The sequence below is a fragment of the Tachysurus vachellii genome, chromosome 10 (assembly GCF_030014155.1).
Source record: "Tachysurus vachellii isolate PV-2020 chromosome 10, HZAU_Pvac_v1, whole genome shotgun sequence".
Lineage (NCBI taxonomy): Eukaryota > Metazoa > Chordata > Actinopteri > Siluriformes > Bagridae > Tachysurus > Tachysurus vachellii.
Window position 1 is genome coordinate 12,764,382 of NC_083469.1, and position 25,649 is coordinate 12,790,030.

Consider the following 25,649-nt stretch of genomic DNA (forward strand, 5'->3'; position numbering starts at 1 on the left):
AGGGTGTATCCTGCCTTGATGCCCAAATACGCCTGAGATAGGCACAGGCTCCCCGTGACCCGAGAATAGTTCGGATAAGCGGTAGAGAATGAATGAATGATTTATGCTATATTGTAAACATCTACCTTTTCTGACTGTCATACATCAGTACTTTGGTTGTAGCACTGACATTGAATGGACTACACAGTATTGTTATAAACTTAATCTCTCCTTTCCATGTGACAGATTGGTGTATCCATGACATGTTCCTCTATAAATATTTCACAGGTTTCCTTAGAGGTACCTGTGTAATACATACAGTATACACATATAATAATAGGTTTGGCAGTCTAGTTTGTAGTCATTTTAGCACATTTTACAACATCCAACTTCTCAAACATATACTCTTCATAAAATATAAATATAAAACATAAATAAGTGATTATCTGCTACAGAGGGTGTTCCATAAGCAATACTCTGTTGAGTGCATTGAACAAGATAAGTGAATATTTCTCCAAATATATATAATATTTCACCAAAAACTTTATTTAAAAAATGTTCGACATAATCCTTTGTTTCAATAAAGATTTTTTAAAACTTTCTTAAAGTTTTGATTATTTGTTCTTTTGAACATCTCATGCATCACATGCCTACTGTTCTCTTACCACTGTACCATATTTTAAGCACAGTTCATGCAAAGTACACATACTTGTAGATAGATGACTTAGTATAATGTTAGACCTTGAAACTACATTATAAAAATTATTGCAGTGAAAATTCAGGCAGTAAATTGCATCTGACCATTCCAGCAGAGGTTTATTTGCAGTAGACGAATATAAATTAGCTAAATCAGCTTGTCTCAAGAAATTAAAAGTCAAAACTCTTCTAGTTGCAGTCACTTGGGCAACATGTTTATTGTTGAATTATGGCAGCTTCTTTAGTGTGTAATAAAAAGTTTTTCTTTTAATAATTTTTTTAGTCAACAGCCTCCATTTCTTTGTCTCTAATCTCTTGATTTTTATTAGACAGAGGTTCTGTGGTCAGATTAATCTCTTCTTCAGCGTGAAGCTCCAGCCAGGTTGTGTTCTCTGGACTTTCTTGGGACACTTGTAAGCTTTTAGAGAGTTCTGAAACCTCACTAGCTTCTGCAGGGAGACCTTCCTGCTCACAGATATGAGATATTATAAATGTTGCCGCTACCTCTTCAGGTTTGGACTTTTCCACCTTGAGATTCTCTGTCTCTTTAATTAGAGGTGTTGCAGCAGCAGTGGCCTCACTAAATGCTTCTTCATGGCTCCTTGCTTCCTGGTGGATGCCTTTCATTTCTTCTGCTACCTTAGTTGCTGTGTCTTCTGCAACACTGGTTGGTTGGCTTTCCTGTAGCTTCTGATAGAGGCTCCTTCTTTCTTCCTGCAGTGCTCTGCAAAGATTCTCCAGTTTTTGTGTTTTTAAAGTGAAAAGCTCAAACTCTTTCTCTTTCACTGCTTTCTGCAAAGAATGAGGAGAACATAACAGAGGGTTATTATGTAAACTGGGCCCAGTAATAAGATTCTGCTATATTATTTAATAGACTTTCATACATCTGCAACCATTTCAATAAGAGTTTTATTACAGCCATCAAACCGGGCTTTCCATGAACTGGCTTCCTTCTCTAGCTTCTTCATCTTTTTTGCCATCTGCAAATATAAATATTAAATGTATAATATTCAAATATTAAACTTACAGTGTTCAATTATTCATGCTATTGAAAAAAAAAACAGAAATGTTGAACAAGGGGTGCTAATAGTTAAATAGATTTTTCTCCTTAAGGGACTAGATTTTTTAAATAGATACCTACTTTATCAATGTCTTGTTTGAAGCTGGCATAAACCCCATTGCTCTTTGACACAGCTCCTTTAAATTCATCAAACTTCTCAGAATACACAGCAAGCTGTAATCATGGTACATTGTATTAACATACAATTAAAATACAATTATATAACATACAACTGGAAAAGTATAACATTTGATGCTGTTTACCTGGGTCTTCATGTCAGTTTCTTGCTCTTTCATAAGTGTCACTTGTAATTTGGCTTCAGCAGCTTGCTTCAGTAACTGTCCATAAAATAATAATAATAATAAAATGTAATTATAAAATTAAATAATTACGTAAATAAAATGTATTAGTTTAGTGCATGTAAAATGTTATTGTGCATGTGAATTATCTGAAAACATGAATCTCACATGTGCTCTCTCCAGCTTGCGCTTCTCTTCAGCATCTTTCAGCACTGCATTTGCTTGAGCAAGTTTGGTCTCCAACAACTTCTGCTGTAGGTCTCTATGCTTGAACACTTTCTCTAGATTCTGCAACATTCAGGTAGAATAATAGAGCAAATCTGAATCTATGGGATAGGCCTTATGTTAATGACATAATTTACAAATATATTTTTAAAATGTTCTTACATTGGTCTGTGTAAAAAGTGTCATTTTTCAAGATTTTAATAAGACTTAATGTAATAATCCCCCTTAACACTTTACTAAGACTGTGGAAATAGTGGAACCTGTCAGTTTAGTGAAGGTGAAAAAAAATAGTTACATTATCATTCTTTTTATCATGCTTTTTTCACACAAAATGCCTTTGGGAATTGTCCAATCAATATAATATATAATATAAAATGTGAGTGAGGGAGCTACAGGAATATGTTCCTATAAAGTTCCTTGAATCTAACACTGATACATTAAGTTCAAAAGTAAGTGCTGTAAAGGTCCCATACCGCTTCTCGCTGGTCATATTTAGCAATGAGGCCTTTGAGTTTCTCAGCCAGGTCACTGTTCTCCTGACACAATTTGTTGTTGCGGTTGCTGTGCTCCTCGATCTGGGCCTGGATGTCTGTAAGAGTGTTCTGAAAGTGAGTCGTGATCTCCTTCCTCTTCAGGTCATCCTCACGGCATCGCTGAAGAGTCTCCTCCTGACAAAGGGGCTTGGGTAAATATGCATCACTTCTGTACACTCAAAACTTGAAAATACCCAAATGTACAAAAAGTCTAAATCAGGTTTTTATACAGTCACACCTTGAGTGTCTTGTTATGTCTCTGCAGCTCTCTGCAAAGCCCCTCAAGTTTACTCCGGGCCAGCACTGCTCTACTGTGCTCACTTTGCAGCTGATCCTTCTCCTTCATCACCTGCAGCAGTTTCTTCTGTAGCATCTTCAGCTGCTTCTGGTCTGAGCGGTATTCCTCCAGCTGTGGACAGTACACACAGGCTTTATTTATGACTGCTCCAAGGTCATCCTTGATTTGAATTAACGTCACAGGAACATAAAACACACGTGCTGCAGCATGGCTTTTAGTTGTCTGTGCTCACCAGCTCTGCATGCTTCTTTATAAGGGCTTCTAGTTTCTGCTCTGGAGTGCCAAGCTTGTTCAGGCTTTGCATAAGAAGCATAGCCTCCTTCCCTGTGATGACAGATGTTTAGATGTAGGTAGATAATTTTATATTATAGCAATGTTGAATTCTGTAATCTGAAGGAGTCTATTCATTTTCTGTAACAGCATGGCTATGAGGATAGTTCAGCCTGCATTGTTTATTTATGTTATAAATCTAACAGCTTATAAGGTGTACTGTACGTGCAACCCAACCTATTTTACAATCTTTTAATTCTTGATATGATGAAGATATCTTTGAGGAGACTTTATTTAGCATTTAAGAGACGTCTCTAATTTCACTACTTTGGTAATAGGAGTAAAGATTTCTGATACAATAAGGACTACAGGACAAAGGATTTTATGTTTCTTAGTACCAGGAAATGGCTGCTTACAGCTTGTTTTTTGTTGTTTTTGAATGTTCCACAACATTAAACATAACTATAACCAAAAATGTGTGACATGTTCTTTGGAGTGATCACATTAGTTCATGTTGCACAACACCATCATTGATTATTTTCCTATAACATTCCACCCCATAGTGTTTTCTTCTTTTCTTAATTATTTCTACAATAATTCCATCAGACAGAAAATAGGAACCTTTTCAGAAATGTCTGGCTTTCATTCAATGTACAGCAAGGAAAAGTCTCTCACCAAGGCCTTTCAGCATTTTCTTTTCTAGCCTTGGGTCTTTGGCCTTTCCAGACTCTTTCATGTCTGTGACTGTCTCTTCCTCCAATTCCTCATTTTCAGCTGGCTTTTCGGCTGCCTGATAAAAATTGATGATGTCCTCTAATTGCTTATTCAGGTCCTCAGTAAGGTCAGGGGTATCATTGACAATGGGAACACTGTTAAGGGTTTGTACCTCTGTAGGCACACTACAGTTCTCCATTGTTATTGTCACTGAAAATACAACAGAATGTTACTTAAACTTTAGGGTTCTTGTCAGAAATCAAAGGGGTCAATCAATCAAGCAAAAGAGCAGGAAAAAAAGGAAAAAAATGGTAGGGAACAAGAGTTAACAGAAAAGAAAGATATTGCAAATGTACACAGGAAACAGGTTACAGATACTGTCGGTAATCCGGTGAGAGGAAACTAATGTCTGGACTGGAGCCGGCTCCTAGATGAGATGTGGGTGCAGATGTGACAATTGTATTACAGTGATCATTAAGTCATTACATCAATCTGTATTTGGTTAAAAGAAACAGCAGCTTATAAAAGATAACATCGTGTGTCTGTTGCAAATGATAAATTCTGCATATATTGAGATTCTACCATTTTTTAATTGCCTCTGTTTTGGGTGAGGTTTTTGTTCTGAAGCTTCCTCCTCATCACTGGCACCTAAAGCCAAGATTTTGAGATATACTTTATAAATTGAAGTTTCCTTAAAATATGAAGTATGTAAGGCCCAGTAACAAAAGTTGGTGAAGTATGTTGGATACTTTGCATTATTGCTAACAATAATTCTTGTGTATGTGAGAAACATTGTTTAAAAAGTTTTAGCACCCCAAAACCCCAAGAATAAAAAAAATAAATATAAAAAAAAAAGCTCTATAAAGATAAGAATGTTTAAGTATGTGCTGTTTGTTTGAGAGGTGGTGGTGGTTTTAAAAGACGTTTAGGTAACAGTTCTAAACTTTGAGGTTGTTTACCCCTGAAAGTTGCAATGCTTAGTTTAACTGCTCATTTGGTTAAATTTAGCCCTGTCCAGGCTGATCACCCCCTGATCACCCCCTGGCGTCACAAGCATAGCACATAGCACATGGCACATGGCACCTGTTCTAGGCCAACAGTCTATTTTAAGATCTTCTTAATATGGTCAACTTATTTATTATTCTTAAGCATATTTTGTTCTGCTTGACTGATTGTATCCTTATTATGTTTTGCTTTTAGATTTTTATTTCATCAACTGTTTAGACCTAAACCTGGTTTGATAAAAAATATTTGAAACATTTTGCTTTTCATACTGCCCAGATTATAAGCATACTACATTTTAAATTACACACAAACTACTTGTAGTTCTACACAAACCATATGTCTTCATAGCACATTCTTAGCACAAACATGGCATGCACTTATAAACTATAGCAAGCATTTTACATTCTCCATAAATGACATGGTAGTAATACAATCTATATAATAATGACATTTGACTGGAAAAAATCTGACTGGAATAATTATTGCATTCATGAAAATATTGTAGCAAATGGAGTTATTTGGTGTCTTGAGGTCAAAAGAGAATTCCTACAGTACTTACCAGCAGCAGCAGTGAAGTACAGAAGAGGAGTGAAGGAAGGATCCGAGTGCCTGTTCCTGTAAAGACAGCAGCTGTCATAGGCAGACCTCAAAATAATCTGGTAGGATGCTATTCAAACCCACTCTGGTACACACAAGAGTCAGCACACTCCAGGGCTTTTGTTTCATTGTTCTGTATAAAATTGTTTTTATAAGTACTATGAAAAAATATATTTGCATATTGACCTAATATTTTCTGAACAAACTGACTGATTTACTACGAAATTAATATACTGTATTGATGGGTGTTTTAGTTCTGATGCATTCAAAAGTTAAAAATTAAAAATTTACATGATTGTGTTGAGATTATAATTTGAATACCATGCAAGTCATATGAAAAGTAGTTTCGTTATAAGGTTAGTATAAAGGAATGCATTGTAACATTTCATCTCTATGAATTCCAATAAAATGTCATTGTGGGCGGAGCCAGAATCTCAGTAAAGTCTGAACACAATGCTGGAATTTATGTTAGGTTTAAAAGGCATAAAAACATTTTCTTTTACAATTATTACAGCTTTTAAAATGCCTCCTAAAGACATAATCAATAAGAAGATCAAACAAATTTCTTTTCATTCAGAAACCCAAACATGGTTTAAGTTTTTATCTATCATACCTACTTTCACTTTTAACACTGCAATGAAGTTAATTTAACATAAAACTGTCAAATATCTCTATTTCCATATGTTAAATAGCTGCATTTGTTTACCCTGATGTGTTAGAACGGTTTGTGAAACACTAAAGCTGCCTTTGTTGCCATTTTCACTGACACAGCATTAACCTCCTTGTGAAAAGAGTTTCTAATAAAGTGTCATTTGCCCCTCTTTCAGGATAGGATGCTTTTACAACATAAGCCTCTGCTCTGAACAGACAATACCATGTGGATATCAGATCAGGGATGATCACATCTCATAGAACCCTGAGTTTACACTAAGTAACATCAATGTATCAGGACATTTATTTCTGCAGATGAGTTCTGAAATGGATTATATAGGAATCTATGGCTGAATGGAAAGGGCAAATAACTCTCCTCCAGGGCTGGTATGTTTAAACTGCATAACAGATTGTAATATATAAATAATGAAATTATTATTTGTCATTTCAAGAAAAAAAGCTCTCATGTTTTATATTAAGGATGAGGTATAAATGTGTTTCATTTTGTTTTCACATTGCTCTTTTCTAAGGAATTCATGAATCATTTAACATTTTAGCAGATATCTGATTAGGATTTTAATTTGACCTTAATACAGTCATTTTATTATCTGCTTTCTTCATCACACAGGGGCGTTTTTTTTCCTGCTGACAAAGTTAAATGGGGATTATGTTTAGACCACATGTCCTGTCTTTTTGTTTATGCCTAAAGTTTTAAGAGAAATATGCACTGGCAGGGGTTTTGCTTCAGTCGAAATGTCAACCAGAGCAGCATTGTTAGTAAGATCTCTACAAAAGCCACAGAACTTACAGAACAAAGACAAAATCATGTCGTTAAACTACATAAAGAACTTCTATGAGGGATTTGTAAGTAATCCTATCCCTAGTTTATGTTTGTTTCTTTTTTGCCACATTTTATTTATCTTATTTATAATTTATCAGTTTATTTCTGATTATTTAATAAACTGTGCAATGTACACTATTTATAAGGTTCTTTCATATTAGATATTTGATGATTATCAGTAAATTCTTTTGGTTGGTGTTTTATAATGGATGTCTTGAAAGCTAAATTAGAGAAATTAATTTAATGGTTACAATCATGTATTATGTTGTTTGTGTGTTTGTTTTTTGTATTAGCTCCGGCCACCCACTGTGATTGGTCAATTCCACACTCTGTTCTTTGGCTCTGTGCGTATGTTTTTCCTGGGGGTTCTGGGATTTGCAGTTTACGGCAATGAGGCTCTTCACTTTAGCTGTCTCTCTGACCGTAGAGAACTAAATGTTTTCTGTTACAACCAGTTTCGACCAGTAACACCTCAGGTACAGTTCAACACAATTAAGTGTTTAACATGTGTGTGTATGTTACAAAGTACATCTATATATTAATAACATCTGTACATTTTTTTCATCCACTTACAGGTGTTCTGGGCCTTACAGCTTGTAACAGTCCTTGTACCAGGGGCTGTGTTCCATCTTTATGCAGCATGTAAATACATGGACCAAGAGGATATTGTTGAGCAACCAATCAACACAGTCTTTTATATAATATCTGTGCTTTTGCGGATGATCTTGGAGGTTGCAGCATTTTGGTTGCAGAGCCATCTCTTTGGATTTCAGGTTCAGCCTGTGTTCATGTGTGATGCCAGCTCACTGGAAAAGGCCTTTAACTTCACAAAGTGTTTGGTCCCTGAGTACTTTGAAAAGACGATCTTCCTCAGTGCAATGTACGCATTCACCATCATCACTGTGATTTTGTGTATTGCAGAGATTTTTGAAATTCTTCGCAGAAGGGGGTGTTGTCTGGGCACACAATGATAACTCTATAATTTTTTTTATAAGTGTTTGTGCAAAAAAATGAATTTTTCATATTGTAATGATTTTAAACATCCATCCAAGAGCTGTTTTATCTTTTGATTTTTTTTTTTTTGTTATATTAAGCCGTGAATCTCAGGTACTGTAGAATGGAATATGACTGCAATGCATTTAACTAACTGTCTACAATTTAAGTTACACAATACTAATACATTTAAACTACTGTACTGTATGTTCTCTGTAGATTTGATCTCTACATTCTCTTTTACTGATAGAATCACATAGAAGCATTATTCTTGTCCTTTTGGATCATCACATAAATGTATGGATAAACAAGGGTGATTTTACGACAGTACCTTTACTGTGACAAATTTCCCTAAACAACGTACTTACTCGGCGGGGCACAGTGGCTTAGTGGTTAGCACGTTCGCCTCACACCTCCAGGGTCTGGGGTTCGATTCCCGCCTCCGCCTTGTGTTTGTGGAGTTTGCGCGTTCTCCCTGTGCCTCGGGGGTTTCCTCTGGGTGCTCTGGTTTCCTCCCCCGGTCCAAAGGCATGCATGGTAGGTTGATTGGCATCTCTGGAAAAATTGTCCGTAGTGAATGAGTGTGTGTGTGCCCTGCGATGGGTTGGCACTCCGTCCAGGGTGTATCCTACCTTGATGCCCGATGACGCCTGAGATAGGCACAGGCTCCCCGTGACCCGAGGTAGTTCGGATAAGCGGTAGAAAATGAATGAACGTACTTTCTCTAAAATTAACCATTTTATGCGAATTACTAATTTAAAAACATTTTTTTATTACTGTCAACATTTATTTCCTCACCTAGCCAATCTTAGATTAATGTAAAAATTGACAAAATCAGTATAATGAACTGTATTACATAATTGGCTGGATGACTGATGTCTGTGGGATTAGAAAACTCGACAGCTGTCACTACTACACCAGCAGAGGTCCCCTGCGTTCTAATCACTCACTTCTTGTTCTGCAACTACTTCCTGTTCCATGAACTATAAAACACACAAACATACACACACACACACACACACACACACACACACACACACACACTGTTTTCTTAAATACAGTAGGTGTTTATGTTAGCAAACCCAGTCTGTGCTGTCTGTAGGATCACGGTGCCCGTTGCATCTCTTGTGCGCATCATTTTACAGGAAGTGTGTCATGTAGTTTGTGAACCATAGTGTCAGATCTCTTATATTCTGTCTACACAGCTACAATATACATATTCTAATTATATATGTATCTATATGTAGACGAGCCAGGGGGATGGAATGTCTAGGTTAAGGGAAAAAGTCCATGAAAATGTAAAATCTTGAAGTGCAGTAATGCCCCAAAACCTCTGACAGGTAATGTATAACACTTAGCAGTTATGCCAGTTTATTTTGAATTGTCACACTATTACAAAATGAAGACAAGTCATACAAAACAAAACAAGACGAAAAAGCGATAAGAGGGTAAATGTAGCTATTGAAGTAATAAATAATAATGAAATAATTAAGGATCACAATTGTACGTTAGGCCATAATGAAAGATAAAGCTAAGCCAACATTATTTGGCAACCAAGCAGCAAGCTAGAAGCTGGAGCTTGGTTTGGAGCACATAATGTTAATTATTTGGCTAGTTTTCCTTTTCTTTAGTTTATACATTATGGAGTCATTTGGCTTAGACATTTGTTCAGCCATCCTGAGTGGATGATCCAGCTTTAATTTTAAGATCCTCAACACCATAATAACTTATTCACTCTTGTTGCTGTGCTATGTTCCTGCATTGCACTATTATACTACATCTGTTCTGAGGGCAGACTAGTAGCACTCACTCTAGTAACACAAGAAGTTATGAGTCTGTGGAATTGTTCGGTTAGAAGAGTTGCTTTGTCTGAAGTCTGCACATTGCCACACACTGACTCAGACAATAGGCCATATGTCAAACTCTTAAAATTACCATCACCCAAGCTCAATAGACATCTTCACACACTCGTTTTACAGTACATGCTGATTTAACAGTGAAAATATCAGGTTTATTAGCAAGAAAAAAGTTCAGTGCGCTCTACTTAGCATATATGAAATGACATCATTACATCTAATAGGAGAAGTGTGATGTAGGGGAGACCTTTTTTTAGGCTACCTGTGTGGTGGCACAGGAACAAGGTGATGACTTTCCTGTGCAATGAAGTACGCAAATATGAATAATCCACAAGATCTGAAGTAAAATACCCATGTGGTGTGCAACAAAACTTACAACCGATTGGAGATATTTGAAATGCAAAGCACAGAAGCAAATTAAGAATCAATCACATTTTAGAGCTCTTGTTTCATGTTAATAAATGTGTTAATATATTTTCTCCCTTTTATAGTTTCTTATTCAATGATTATTGCTAGCAAATTGTTGACCTGCACTAGAAAGTTTTACTTTTGCTGGATTTTGAAGTGTTGTAAAGTGGTTCCAGCAGTTTTAGTGCAATATAAATATTGTGCTCTAAAACAAATTATAGGCTTATTTGTCATTTTTTTAAACAGAGAAAGTATAAGAGAAATTAATTCCAAGTGTGTATGTCACACCATTTTCTATATTAAACATTTATTTGTAAGTAATTTGAGGTAAGAACATTGCTGACAAATCCTTATCATATAACTTTAATATACTTATGGACATCTTGTAATCAGAAAAGAAGTAAAACACAGTATCATAGAGAAATCAGCTGCCTTCAATGGCAATAAATAAATAGTTCTGAATACCTGTGAATAATGTTCATGTAAGATATATCATACTTTGTTGATATATCCAATGCAACAAATACAACTGAACTTAATGAAACAAAATACCCTATTAGTTATAATGTAAACATGACATAAAAAGTCTTTCATATAACTAACCTTATCATGAGCTCATTGTGTTAACACTCACTGAATATAAATTTTAACTATAGCCTATATTAGGTGTACACTAAAATGGAACATTAGATCGATCTTGTCCCAAAATATCATACTAATTTATATTTCCTCTCTATGTCTAAAACAATACTTTCATTTTGAGACAATTAAAAACAATTGCACCTTAAAACTGTATACGATCAGACACACAGTTCAATTCAAATCTGAAGTCAAGAAAAAGCTTGTACAGACATAAATTCTTCTTCATTTGTTCTCACAAATGACACATTAAAAAAAATAATTACAGTACATGATTGTGTGTGTCTGTGTGTTTGTATGTGTGTGTGTGTGTACCTTGGCATGAGTGTATATGTGCTTAGGTGTGTATGTAGATGGTTGTGTGTTCATGAGAATATATGTAGTGTTGGGCAGATTACATAGAAAATGTACTCAGGCACTGATTATAAATATATTTATATGAAAAATACAACAGAATCTGACCATTTTATTTATTATGTAGTTCCGTTATTAGACAGGTGTAGTTCAAGGTTAATTAAGATTCTTTCAGAAATATGAAAATGCTGTGCTCAAATTGTTCTGTGTTAGAAAAATGATGTTTTGGTTTGCTACATTATATTTTTATAATGTCAATGGCTTAGTACGAGGAAAAAAAATGTAAACATACAATGCCTATTTTTTCTAATCAAATATGATTATTCTCAGACAGAATGTGACTACATAATATTTAGAAAATTAGTCTGTAAATAAATGGTTTTTAATGCATTCTTGGTTGATTGCCATATTACTTTTCCAAAACCTGAATGCGTAATCCTGTTTGTATGTAGTCCATCATTTTTGTAACCTGAATACATAATCTAGTTGATATGTAATCCTTTATTGCCCAACACCATGTGTATATTTATGTGCATATAATTGACTAAACAGTGGCTGGAATGTTGTGCCATTTGATAAAATCAATCATACAATTATTCCAAATAGCCCAAATATCAACTGCACCTAATCAGTCAATTACTTCAGTAGAAAGTGCTTTACATAGTCATCTAACTGCATAACATTTACAAATGACTTTAGGTTATCATAGCAATCATACATTGTCATATCATAAACTACATGAACAACATATCACTGTGTTGCATAAGTGCTGAAAAGTCAAAAGATTAAACAAGTGCACCAGCAAACATAAATAACAACTATATACCAAGCAATATTGTAGCACTACTGAATTTAGTATTCAAACTGTATAATGTGAATTGAGTGCAATTTCAAAAAAGCATCAACAGTACTTTAGATCAGTTTAACACTATATTCACTGCTTTAACAATACATCCAATACTTATGTCTCACTGAGGCATAGGCAAACAATTCTAAAAAGGCACAAGCTGATCAGACGGGGATGATTAATTTATAGTCATGATCAATATATATTAATGCACTAGATTTGGAAAGTGATGGTACTTTTTAGTTTCTGAAAAAATAGAAAGAATTTCCAATGATTCTGAAATTTGAATCTACTGAAATATCACTTCAATATTTATGGACTGCATATTAATATTTATATGGCCTTATATGTATGGACAAAATAAGTGATGGTTAATAGGAAATGCGACTCTAATATGGCAGTTTGGTTACAATATGTGTTGTGCATCTGTATATGAAATTATGTGCATATTTGCTTTACCATTTCTTTTGGCCACATATTGCACCTTACCAAAACAATAATCATCATATGAGCTTGATTTAGCCTGACAAAATTTTATATAACAAGTTATTTAAATCAGCTTTTTGGAGGATTACCAATGATATCCTCTGATGTGATCCTGAGGGATGCAATAGCCTCGGCACAGATGTGGACACTCTCCTCCTGCTTGTTGTCCTTGCTGGCAAGACCCGTGCAAGATGTTGGCTGCTCTTTCCTCTGGGATGATATGTTGCTTACTCGAGGTCCTGGAATAGAAACTGAGGCTTGCCTGGTATTAGCTCTCTCTGAAATGTCCCCCTGTGGTAGCATGTGAGAGTGTCTCTCGACAGGAACGCCAGATGTGCAGACAGAGGGCATTCTTAAACCCCCAATGGGAACCATTGGGATAGGAGTCTGGACCTGCTGTTGAGAGTGCAAAGGCAAGTGGCTGAAGATGCCTCGGCTGGGGAGGATGGATGCATCGGTCTCACAACGTACCCCATCATTGACATTTTGAAGAATGGCCTCTCGCTTATCCTAAAATAAAAATTAGCACAATTTATGGATATTGGGATTGATCAAATGATCATATTTTATGAATATATTATTAAATGGTTATTAGTATTTATAATTTAAACTAATATGTCTATTAAAAAGTTAAAGCCATTAGCAATAATACATACCGTTTCTGGGTAAAATGCAGTGGTTTGTATCAGGGTAGAGGCTTCACATTTCATTTCCCTGCTCAACTCTACATAGCATCTGTGCTGATAGGTCCCCCTACGTGGTGATGCAGCCCTAAGCATGCCTCTGTGATGTCCACGTGGGGAGGATGTACGATAACGTGATGCATCGGTCCCTGGTGAAATGGGCCTTACAGGTGACAGCTGGCGTATTGGTGAGAGATCTCCTCTGATGTTCACATCTTGCCTTGAAAAAATGGGTCTCAAGGGGGATGGAGCCCTTCCTGGAGCCAGATGACCTTGTGGGGACAGATCTCTCTGTATACAGATGTTCCTTGGATGAGGTGAATCCCAACAAGGAGAGAGCAGTTGAGATGTACAGGGATCAAATGTGTTGCTTGTTTGCTCAAGAATCAGATCATCCTCATTACTGACTGATGATGCATCAAGGCTTTCTTTAGGATCCAAGTTCTTAGTGAAACATGTGGAGGGAAATGGTTTGTTAATTGTGTAAGGCTGAGGACTTGTGCTTCTGGAGTGGGTTCTTGGCGTAGAGTCCCCATCATATTCATCATCCTCATCATCATCTGGTTCATCTCCATCTTCCTCGCCACCATCTGAATCATCCGCATCAGAAAACTGATGTTTAATGGCTGCATCAGTTACTGGTCTGATCTCTGACAATTTCTGTGCATCATCTTCATGTTCTGAAAAATAACAGGTGGCCAAATTAATGAATTAATTCTATAGAAGTCTCTTTTCAAGAAAACAGCTGTAATAATTAATCTTTATGCTTATCCCCTTTTAAACACCAGTAAAATATTCTTACCAGCAACATCTGTATTGTCCATATTCATGGGTGAAACACCAAGCTCAAGGCATTTTTTCAAGTGGGCTTTTGACTTCATATGCTTCGTCAAGTTCCCTTCATTTAAAAAAAGACATGGTTTGAATTCATTAGATGAAAATATTTTTAAGAGTAGCTAATATTTTGTAATACAAAAACATAAAAAACCAACCTTTTGTTTTAAAGGCAAAGTTACAGCACTTGCATATGTAGGGCCTCACATCTGTGTGAGTACGTATATGTTTCTTTAGCATACTTGGTTTTTTACACCGAATTCCACACTCTTCACAAATATACTTCCCACGGCCACGTCCCCTGACATACACGTAGTCCTCATTTGATTTGTACCTGAAAATCAGTACATATGTTAGCAAATCTTTTCATCAATGAAACGGTTCTGGTATTTGTACAGAAAGATACTACTCACCCTCCTTCAAAGATCTTTACACGAGCAGGCTCTGTTTGCCTTAAAGGTGCCTCAGTTTCCTTGCTATTGTCACGTGATGGTTTACACTTTTGCTTAATATCCTTCATTTGTGTATCATATGTTATGTCTTCCACCCTAGCCTCAATGGTCCCCTGTGAAAAAAGTATTAAGTAATCTAATATATTTTCACTTATGTGAAGACCAGATAAAAATTGTAATAAATGTTTAAAAAAAAATCTGACCTGTTTCAGCTTGTGACTTGACAAAGTTGAAGTAACAAGTATTCCAGGTTGATACATAGCTGCAATTGTATATGTGGTATTTTGTTTCTTTTGTTTAGATTGCAGAAGGGCAAGTGCCTTTCCAGTACTGAGATTTGGTGGATTTGGGTTATGGCGTCTCATAAACCAAGAGGCATAAACAGAGAAATTAGGTTCTGATTGGGTGGTGTTTGGTTTAGAACTATTAAGATAACACCAACTCACACATGTTGTAGTGTGAAGACCAGGAAACTGAGATAGTATCCAAGTATTTGCAATATCTCTTTTAGCAATCTGCACTGGGATAGGTATATTGTTTACCAAAATTGCTTCTGGAGAAACACTGCTGGACAATGGTAACCCTGCTTTATTGTAGACATCTATATTAGAATCCTCCATTTCTATCTCCTCAACAGTTCCTGGTGGATTTTGTACATGTGTTGACTTAGTTTCTTTCTTCTGTTTCTCAATTCTAAGATCAGGATGTCCCAATTCTACAGCACTAAGCTCTTCTACAATCTGCCCATACATATTCTCATCTTTGACTCGTTTTTGCTGAGTTGCTTCAATGAAGAGCTCGATACTACTTGCAGGAGAAAGCATTCGCTTACTAGCTCCACCGCTTGGAGCCTCTGTTGTTGAAATTGTTCTAGAAGTCAAGGACAGTGGTATGCCTGTATTAAGTTTTGCAGGTGATGATGGTAGGTTGTGCAGAAGTTCTCTTGGATGTCCTGGTGTTTGACATACATCCAACCCTATTCTGTGTTGTGATGTAACATTTAAACATTTACTTTGAGTGATAACATTATTTGGTGTTAAGTTTGTCACGTATTGAGAATCCAGAATATGAGATATACTAGTGTATGTGATATTTCCATAGCATGGTACTTGCATCTGAATTCTGACTGGAACTAACAGACCAGGCATTCTCGGATTGGCTAAAGCAGGCTGAGCTTGTGAAAGAACTGCTATTGTTGACAAGACATTAGTCACACTCTGTGAATGATCTTTTGGTAGATCTGCCAGAGCTATTCTAGGATCTTCCACTGATTTCAAATCTTCAGGTTCTTTCTTGATTTTCTGCTTTAGGCCATGATATTGATGCATCTGTAAAGTCTGGGAAAGAAGAGGCTGTTTATGAGGGATTTGCTCTGGCATTCTAGTCAAGTCTGGTGAAATTAGCTGTTGTGGGGAAACACTTCCATGTACCAGCAAGTACCTCATTTTCTCAGTGCCACTAGAGGAACCTTCCAACAAAAACTGCTTGTCTGGTGAAGACATTTTCCTGCACATTTCAGCTGCTTCTGAGCTTCCCTGTATAGCATTCATCTCCATAGATTTATCATGTGTCAAAGCCTCTGGATCACCACTTAAAGAAGCCTGTCTAACCAAACAGCCTCTTCTTCGCTCTTTAAATCCACAATCACTGGCATAGATTTCACTTTGAATAGGGCTGTTCAACAAAGAAAGGTTGCTGTAATCAAATGACTTGCTTCTAAATTCTGGTAATTCAGTGGATAAGTTGCATGGTGCCTGTTCTGATGCAGAGCGCCTCATCTCTCTCTGTTGGCTTAGTGAGCTTCCTGGAACAGACAAGAACTCCAAACACTTGCTAAACTCATCTGATTTAGCGGGAGATGGGACATTCATAGCTTCCTCTCTGTCAAGTGATTGAGAAAAGCTTGAGCTGTGAGATAAATTGCTATCTTGACTTGGGCTTCTGGAGAGACTAGTACAAGCAGATTCAAAGCTTGATTCACCAGAGGAACATTCCATCTCAGCTAAACGCAGGCGTTTCTTTTTTGGAGGTAGCTTTTCAACTGGGAAGTTTGACAAAGTTTCACTCCTCTGAGGCCACTGGAATTCTTCTCTGTTTTTTTCATTTGGTCTAACCTGCACGTCTCGTACTTTTTCTGGTTTGTCGGGCTCCTCAGTAACCCTAATCTCTGGAACTTGAATACCAGATTGAAAAGCTAGTTGTTTAGATAATTGAGACCATTGGTAGATCAAACTGCTTCCACTGTATTGACTCTCTATTTTTCCAGAATGCATGAGTGGGTCGGTTTTGCATTTTTCCTTAATTTGCTCCTTTTCTATTAATTGGTAAAGGGTATTTTTATTAAACTGTTGTGACTCAAAATCAATGGACTTTTCTGCAGAACTTGGCCTACTTAATGACTTTGTGTGTTGAATTACAGAGATAACATTACTACCAGACCATCTCTCTGTGTCAGTATATGTAGCATCCGGAATATCTTGCTTTGTACAAAGGTCCCATGTGAGGTCAGGCAAGCATGAAGGCTTATTTTGGGTTGGAAAATCTTCATCTTCCATAATGTTCTTTCCTTTTCTACGTTTCCTTGTAGCATTTTCCATCATGTGGTTTTGAAACATGAGGCATGACTCTGATTCTGGACAATTCTCTATTCCAATTTTAGAATCATCAGCACTGTCAACTTTTGGCTCTAATTTCAGGCCACAAACCAAAGTGTGGTTATCCGGTTCTGCATGTCCTTCATGTGCAGAATGCTCAAAGGCAGCCTGTCTCATAAGTTTTCGCATTCCCATTGAGCTACGAAAGGAGATTTCATCGTTTGTCATCCTCTCATCAAAAGAATTACTGCTTCTTAGTGCCTGTGATGCACTTACATTAGATTCAGAAGGTGTTGGAAGAGAGTTGCTCCGTAAAAGTAAACCATATTCTGGTGGGGTTTCTAATAGTTCAGTCCTACACTGAAATATCTCTGGGATTTCCTTATATTCTTCTTCTTGAAAAGATTCTGATTCAATTTTTATTGATCTGGCCATGTCTTTTTTGTGTCTGTGCAAATGGCATGTGGCTTCCTCAGGTGCCATTCCTTTGGTCAATTTAATCATAAAACTGGATGAACTCTCATTTGTGTCTGTTATGCAAGTCTGTACAGTGATTGATTGCCTTGGCTTGGCACTTGGTCTATAACATTTCCCAAACATAATTTCTTGGTATGACTTGGCATTTGCACTTGCTTGATTGCACTGTTGTTCTGCACTCTCTGAGCGTGAAAAGTAGCCAGAGTCAGTGCTGCCTTTGCTATATGAGCTAGGGAGAGAGAGGGAATCTTGACTTCTTTTCTCTGAAAGCCTAAGGGCAAGTCTTTGCTTTATGGTAGTAGACTCAATTTCGTGGTCCACCTGGGTGACAATTACAGGTGTCATCATTTCTCTAAACTGCCATAAAGATACTTTTCCTAACGTACTCTCATTTGATGGACTCTGTGTAAAAGTTATCCCAGGGATCTTTTGTGTATGTCTACCACAAATGTCCTGTATAGTATCCCCCCTGTCCTTCATTTGGATAGAGCTGCCTTTGTGCAAGGACTGCCTCTGTGCAAGAGTTGCCTCTTCCCTCACCTCCTCATCAGTGTCAGTGCTTTGCTCTGCATCTGAGTGCATTTCTCCTTCTCCTACGGTCACTTCTTCATCCACACTCCCAAGCTTCCTATCTTGCTCTGAAAATGGAAACAGTCCTGCTTTGATAGCATGTGTGTGAGACTTCCTGTGTTTGTACAAATTGCTTTTGGTTTTAAATGAGAAACCACAAGGAACGCACGGATATGGTCGTTCACCAGTGTGAGAACGTATGTGTTTTTTCAGCACACTGGGTTTAGCACATGCTCTCCCACAGTAATGACACACATACTTTCCTGTCTTTTTCACTTTCATCTCTTTTTTGTGCACACCCACTGACAGGAGGTTAACACTTGATTGGAAACATCTTTTTCCAGGAGGAGGGAAACGCTGTGTCTTCCTGCATGTGTAGATTGGATTTTGGTCACTGGCTTGTAAGGTGGGACTGGTTCCTGCTCCCACTGTTTGTGTCTCATTACTGGGACATGACCTCAAATCATCTCTGTGGGGTCTCTCTGTTAGTGGTATTTTGTCCTTGGTGCCAGGGAAATGATCTCTTTGGACCATTTCAGAATCAGAATGTTTCTCTTCTTTCAAAGTGCCTCCCTGTGGGGAACATCCGACTGCAATAGTGGGTTCAGGAGTCTCCATGATGCAAATGTTATTATTCTATCAATACTTATGTCTGCTACATCCTTGCTGCTTCATTTTGCAGGATCCAGCAGAATCAATTGTCTTAATTTTGGTAAAATATCTTTAATAAGTGCCATAATTTCCAAAATGTTCACATACAGTCTCCAAGCTGATAGTGTGATTCTCAAAAAATGGTGTATATTTTTTTTCCAATGTTTTCATTTCTGGTTTTATTACTTCTTTAGTGTTTTCTTAGGCTGTACCAGTTCCAGGTTATCTAAAGGAAAATAAAAGGATACAAAAAGTATAATACAATATAATAATTATAGTAAAAAACTTTTCATTTTAGCTGTAATTTTTACCTTGGCAGAATTTAATCTACACCTCTATCATGATAAAAAATCCTATTATAATAATAATATTAACAATAACAACAACAACAACAACAACAACAATAATAATAATAATAATAATAATAATAATAATAATAATAATAATAATAATAATAACAATAATAATAATAATAATAATAATAATACACTGAGCTGAAAAGATGAATAAGTGGTTCTCTAAACAGAGTTTGTACTGTATGATGCTACGGTGATAACTAAGTATCACACCTCTTGTCATCTATAGTGTAAATGGCCAATTTTATTGCAAGCATGTAATGTATTTGCCACATAGTTATGGAAAGGAGCAGTCTAATGTTTTGACTGGAAAATAAATTTCAGCATAAACACACTCCACAGTTCCTAAGTATAGGTGGTTGCAGTAACTTTGTTACTTTCATTTCCCTCATTTAGCTGATGCGAGACAGCTGACATGACTGCAGTGGAGTACAGCTCATAGCAAGGAGAGTTAAATAGGCTTTCACTTAATTAGTCTAACAGTATACAAGCACTGCTATTAATGTATAAATTATGCAAAATATAAAGAGCTTTTTACAGCATCAGAAAAGACAACCAGGAATTGTTCATCTCCTCTCATCTAACAATGTGAATTTAATGAGGTTATATACTGTAGGTTATCTGGTACAGACCATTTACTGTAGCTTGTGTTAATTAGGACATCAGAAGACTTCACACCATTAGATCAGGAAAGACACCTGAACCACATACTTAAGTTTAATGTTTAAGTTGAAACATTGCCACTGTCACAATTTGCTTTATACAAAGAGGTGGATCTGGTATTGATGGGGTCTCTAAAGGTGATAGGATTCTCCAGTGTTCCTCTCAAGGTCACTTTGATCTCATTCTTGGGTCTCCCTCTGAGCGGGGGTTGAAATAATGAGTGGACAAATCAGTGAAAGACACAACAAAAAAAAAACAAATGTAACAGTGTGCCCTAATTTCTACACCACAGAAGCTTCGATAATAGCTTCTAAATGTGGAATCATAGATTACACAAAGGAATAACTACTAATTAAATGTATATAGAATTATGCTATCTATGATTATTGTCATCATTTAATGTTCTGGGAGCTAATGAATGAATAGTGTAAAGGTTTGACCAACTGTTACCACTTTCCATTTTGACAACACTCCTATACATCTGCATGAACACCAACAGCAACAACAGGAAGAAATTAAAAAATAAAAATGAAAACAGCAAGTAAATGAAAAATATAGCCAGAGTCAGAGGAATGTCATTACGTCATGTATCAGCACCCCACTGTATCAGCAGTCACAAGCACCAAAGCATGGCAACTTATAAAACCAAGCAGGCTTATAAATGCCATCCACAGTGGCACTTCAGGAAAGACTGGAGGACTGCATGATGGATGAATTACACGGTGAATAAGAGCAGAGCAGTCAAGGACAGACACAAACTGGCGAGTCACCCTCTAGCAAGCACAGCTACAACAACATCAAACATATCGATTGCCATTTACAAACCTGGTGTTCAAATACAGCCTTGTCCAATATCTCCAGTCATTTTCAGTTCCCTTTCTAATTCCCATGTTCCATATTCCAGTGTGTTACCCTCAAGGAAAGCAGATTTAAAGCCCAATAAGCCAAAGATAAGCCCCATCAATGATCCATATACTGTGTATTGAGGGTACACTATCAGACCTACTGATGTAAGCGAGTCACCACAGAAAATACCTCACTGAGACGTGTATCCAGGAACAAAAATAGCAATGGGGCCCTGTTAGGGGTTATGCAACAGCCCACAGTAAAGACCACATTTGAAGACATGGAAAGCAGTGCACAGACATCATTCATTCAGTGTGCACTGCATAGATAAGTATGTACACCAAGACCAATTGTGTTGTGCTTCTAAAAATGTATTCAGTGTTAAAAAAAAAAAAAGAGTTATTAAAGGGGTCCAGTACTTGGTATAACTACCATGCATGCTGACAAGTCTCGCAGCACAGTACATGTTAATGCTTGATTGAATATCACCAGTTACCATAAAATAAACTTTAATTATACATTTGCCATAGAAATTCACGATGCATCGCATAAACCTTTAATCAGTTATCATTGCCAATGAATGCATGATGTAAAACAATTTTCACAAATATTATTGAAAATAATTGTTTGCAAGTCCCCAGCTTAAGAGAGTTTAAATAGCATGAGATAATGCATATGTAAAATTGCTTTGAATCAAATATTGTACAGGCATTAAAGAGATTATATTATTATCCATTTATAAGCTGTTTATAAAGTGAAATTGCAACAATACAGTCGGAAAATAATGGACACATGTCTTTGACAAACCAGTTATTGAACTAAAAGAAATAACATGCTCAAATTATTAGGTATTAAAAAACATGTGGCAATGAATGTATAGGAAACTTGTATTCATAGTATTGCATATGCTGAGTTATTGCTCTAAATGGTTGATCCTCAATGAACAGTGAAGGTCAAGCCTCTCATCTCTCTCTATAAATATAATGGTCTGTCCCACTGGGTCGCCTGGCTTTTCCACTACAACTCATGGCTACTGACTATTTAGATGAGATCTGACACCCAACTTCTTTCTCTCTCAGTCATACCCTTTCTTTTACACACACACACACACACACACACACACACACACACACACACACACACACACACACACACACACAAACACACACAGTTACACATTACTTGAGTAGACTGGGACAAGACAAAGCTTCTTCTTCACACTACTGCTGAAGATGGTAAATTATTGTTCAGTGAAGACTGTGGTTATGATTAGCAGTTCATACCAGTAAAATTGTAACTTTTTAAAATTGTAAACACAGATTTTGGAGGTCATATCATATCCCCTTTGTGGTAAAATTGTATGAAGACACAGCATGGTGGTGTGGTGCAGTGGGTGAGGTTGCTGGCTTACAGCTCCAAGATTCCTGGTTTGATCCTCGGCTTTGGTATGTTTAGAATTTTGCATGTTCTCCCTGCATCTGAATGGTTTTCCACCGAGTTCTCCAGTTTCTTTTCACTGTCCAAAATGTATCTTGTTAGGTTTGGCTACTCGTAATTTCCCTCTAGTGGTGAATGAGCCTGCAATGGATTGGTGTCCCATCCAGGGGGTACTGCCACCTCCTGGGATTGACTGGACCTAATACAACCCTGAATATTTAATAAATACATTGCCAGTAAAAGTTTTTAAACACTTAGAGTGTCCTATGTAGAATAGTAATTAAGCAATAAAAACTACGTTTATGGAACTCATTAACATATTAACTGAAAGGCATGCTTGGAGTAAACCTTTAACCCTATACAGTTTGTTTTCCTGTCATTTTTAACAAATAAACAAAGTGTATTTAGTGGACATTACTTTCATGCTTATTAAACTATTATATGAGGCCTTGTGCCCTGTAGATGAGAACATTGCCATCCTGGAAAAAAGCATGCCCTTCAGGATAGAAAGGTTTCATCATGTGATAAAGGTGATCAGTCAGAATAAGTGTATTGATCTGCAGAGTCCCTTCTCTCTAAGTGGATATTTGGACACAAGCTATGCCAGCAAAATTCCCCCCACTTCATAACAAAGCCACCAATTTCCATAAATTTGTCACCCATCTGTTTATATGTATGTATATGAGTATACATTATTTATTACAAATGGCTACATTATAAAAACGCATTAACTAATAGCAACAGATTCTAAGGGAGGAATGGTCAAAATACGTAAAGGAACAAACTGTAAAGCATAAACATTCTCATTGTTGTTGGTAACAAAACCCTTCCCACTATGTATTTGACTTTCTAGTAAAGACCAGAATAGAGTTTAGACTATTGCTAGTTTTCAGTAGCATACATTTTATTCTATCTGATAAAAGTACAGTATAATTCCACTTATATTTTCCAAGTATATAGCCTCCTTAATCTCTCTTTTAATGTAAATGTCATTTGCCATATGGGGTGAAGACATGAGGAATGTTCCCATGGCAACAAAATACCTATTTTTGCTGTATTTAGTATGCGCTTATCTTATTCAGTGAGTAGCTACACACAGACCACTGAAATACTGAATGGAGCACACTCAGCCAGTGCTTTAGCTCTCAGAGGCATGATAAATGTTCTCCATTTCTATTTAGTAGGACACAGTGAGAAATGTCTTCTCAATGTATTTAAGTAGGATATGTTTGTATTGGATAATGGTGTTTTATAGTCGCTATATGTATTCGGTACCATGAAAAGATCTGGGAAATGAATGAGAATGAATGAAATGAATTTGCAAATGCCTTCAGGAGGTTGATTCCATCTGGAGCCATCGTTAACTCATCGTCATGGAAACACACACACTGTTTCCTTATGATTGAAATGAAGTTCTGCATTTCACAAGCTTAAGTGCATAATGAGACAATATACTTTTCTAAAGAATTCACTAAAGACTGCATAATGGGGAGCTCTAAACGATGCATCAAAGTTACAAAAGTCAATTTTTATCCAAAATTGTGGCAGAAACACTACATAATACTCACAACACATAACTGACATGCCTCTAAGCATCCTCCTACTTGAATGTGTTTCTCTTTTTTTAAAATACGGATATTTTTCAATGATGAGGCTGAGGGCTCAAACAGATAATGAAAAGCAGCAACACAATACAAGGCAACTCTTTTGTAATGTACTTATATCAAGTTGATTCTAGACAAGACACATATATACCTACCAAAGTGAATTCATGTTCATCTTCTTTCTCACCTTGATTAATCAATGGAGTTCAGCTCCTTCCTCCAAAGCTAAACACTTTATTTTCCATCCTCAGAGTGCCACTACCAAGGTTTCTGTTTTTCACTGAGTGCTCTTCACTAGGCTTTGCTACTAATCCCTTAGTCTCATGCAAGAGGAGTGGGAAGGAAATGGAAAATGATCATGTTTCTTGGCATAAACACCTGGTGTGTTGATTGGCTGAGGGAGGCTAGTGGAGATGTCTATCACCGTGACAACGCAGGGTCTGGTTGGCAGCAGCCAGAAGAGAATATACAGGGACAGAAATAGATTGCAGCTTGCTCTGGAGCTGTACAATCCCACCACAGAAAAAGGGAGGGAAGGCCAGAGGAATGCAAGAAGAAAGATGAATACAGCTTTGAGAAAAGATGAGCACAGCTATGAGAAAGCAAGGACATTAGCATATAATACTGCAGCTACATCCATACTGCAGTCACTGCACACTGCCTTTGTAATGATGGACAAGCTGACATACAGCATTGCTTTTTAGATATTAAATGCTTAATAGCTAAATTTTGCCATACTTTGCAGTGATACTAAGGGTGCTAAGAATATTCCTGTATTTCCAGAATGATTTCTGTTTTTGTCTAAAAGATGAATACAGCTGTGGTTTTATAGCCAACATCAAACTCTCCATTTTGAGACAGCTACCCTGAAGCTGGCAGGTCTGATAGTGGCCTAAATGGCCCTGAAATTTATTTATCATCAATTAGACTTTTAGTGCTTTAATGGAGCATAGCAGTGTTACCAAATTAAGCAGTTTTAATGTGTGTTTGTGTGCATAATTCTGTCGATATTAAACTGTCATTTTAAAAATTACTGTGGGTGGACATGGTTTCCCAAAAGGACTGTGTGATTCAGTTTCAATTAAAAGTGCAGTTAAATCAAAAATAAAAGTGACTCAGACCAGTAAGTACTACTTTATCACATTTCTAGGGTTATTTAAGTTCACAGATGTGTCAGGATTAAAACCAGTTATGTGGTTGCAACATATTCAGCAAGTGTTTATGGGAAACAATTTTAGCCTCTGTAGAAATCTTTTTTCTTCTTAATGGCTTTTTTATGTCTTCATCCATCAGCATACACTAACATTGTGATAAAAATACTGAAACATCTTGCAGAACATCTCGTTCACATTAAAATCATAAAGCTGGGTGGTCAGTGAGAAGTCTTCCCTGCACTCACTCATAACTATGTTTAGTTCAAATGCCACTGCTCTGCACTGCAAAAGAAATCCCGATAGAGAATCAGGGTAATGTCTGTTAAAAAATTTGTAAAATTTCTGTCCACAGCATTATTGTAGAAATATAATGAAGGGAGGAACTACACCTGTTCATTTAAACACTTTAACAACACTGTAAGTTAAAAGGGCTTGGGATCTGCATAAACAGTACAGCGCTATTCCTGGCACGGCTGCCCTGAATAACTCAGATAGGGAGTTTCTGTGGGGAGGGAAGTAAGCACGTGTGTCTCGATGTGGCATGTGATGCTCTCGGATTCCCAACACTTTCATAAGT

The 25,649-nt window shown here is 36.8% G+C and overlaps 3 protein-coding genes across 5 annotated transcripts; 1 reads left to right on the plus strand and 2 right to left on the minus strand.

Annotated features, from left to right (window-relative positions):
• Positions 1 to 868: 868 nt before the first annotated feature.
• On the minus strand, positions 869 to 5,708 carry txlnbb (taxilin beta b). Its single transcript, XM_060879043.1, has 10 exons — positions 5,639 to 5,708; positions 4,036 to 4,284; positions 3,323 to 3,414; positions 3,031 to 3,201; positions 2,733 to 2,927; positions 2,203 to 2,322; positions 1,999 to 2,073; positions 1,817 to 1,909; positions 1,560 to 1,655; positions 869 to 1,467 (listed from the first exon to the last, which is right to left on the minus strand). The coding sequence occupies exons 2-10, from the start codon at positions 4,271 to 4,273 to the stop codon at positions 955 to 957; spliced, it is 1,593 nt and encodes a 530-aa protein (XP_060735026.1). The 5' UTR covers positions 4,274 to 4,284; positions 5,639 to 5,708; the 3' UTR covers positions 869 to 954.
• Positions 5,709 to 7,152: 1,444 nt separating this feature from the next.
• On the plus strand, positions 7,153 to 8,139 carry LOC132852539 (gap junction epsilon-1 protein). Its single transcript, XM_060879775.1, has 3 exons — positions 7,153 to 7,191; positions 7,462 to 7,644; positions 7,744 to 8,139. Exons 1-3 carry the CDS (start codon positions 7,153 to 7,155, stop codon positions 8,137 to 8,139), a joined length of 618 nt encoding a protein of 205 aa, XP_060735758.1.
• A 2,369-nt stretch (positions 8,140 to 10,508) lies between these two features.
• hivep2b (HIVEP zinc finger 2b) lies at positions 10,509 to 24,458 on the minus strand. Of its 3 annotated transcripts, none has more exons than XM_060879944.1 (7): positions 24,106 to 24,458; positions 14,924 to 19,238; positions 14,682 to 14,833; positions 14,427 to 14,602; positions 14,237 to 14,332; positions 13,408 to 14,114; positions 10,509 to 13,261 (listed from the first exon to the last, which is right to left on the minus strand). In XM_060879944.1, the coding sequence occupies exons 2-7, from the start codon at positions 18,977 to 18,979 to the stop codon at positions 12,821 to 12,823; spliced, it is 5,628 nt and encodes a 1,875-aa protein (XP_060735927.1). In that variant the 5' UTR covers positions 18,980 to 19,238; positions 24,106 to 24,458; the 3' UTR covers positions 10,509 to 12,820. The 3 variants fall into 3 exon arrangements, with proteins under 3 accessions (XP_060735927.1, XP_060735928.1, XP_060735926.1); XM_060879945.1 differs by having other exon boundaries at positions 24,074 to 24,458; XM_060879943.1 differs by lacking the exon at positions 24,106 to 24,458 and adding an exon at positions 20,857 to 21,044.
• Between the last annotated feature and the right edge of the window lie 1,191 nt (positions 24,459 to 25,649).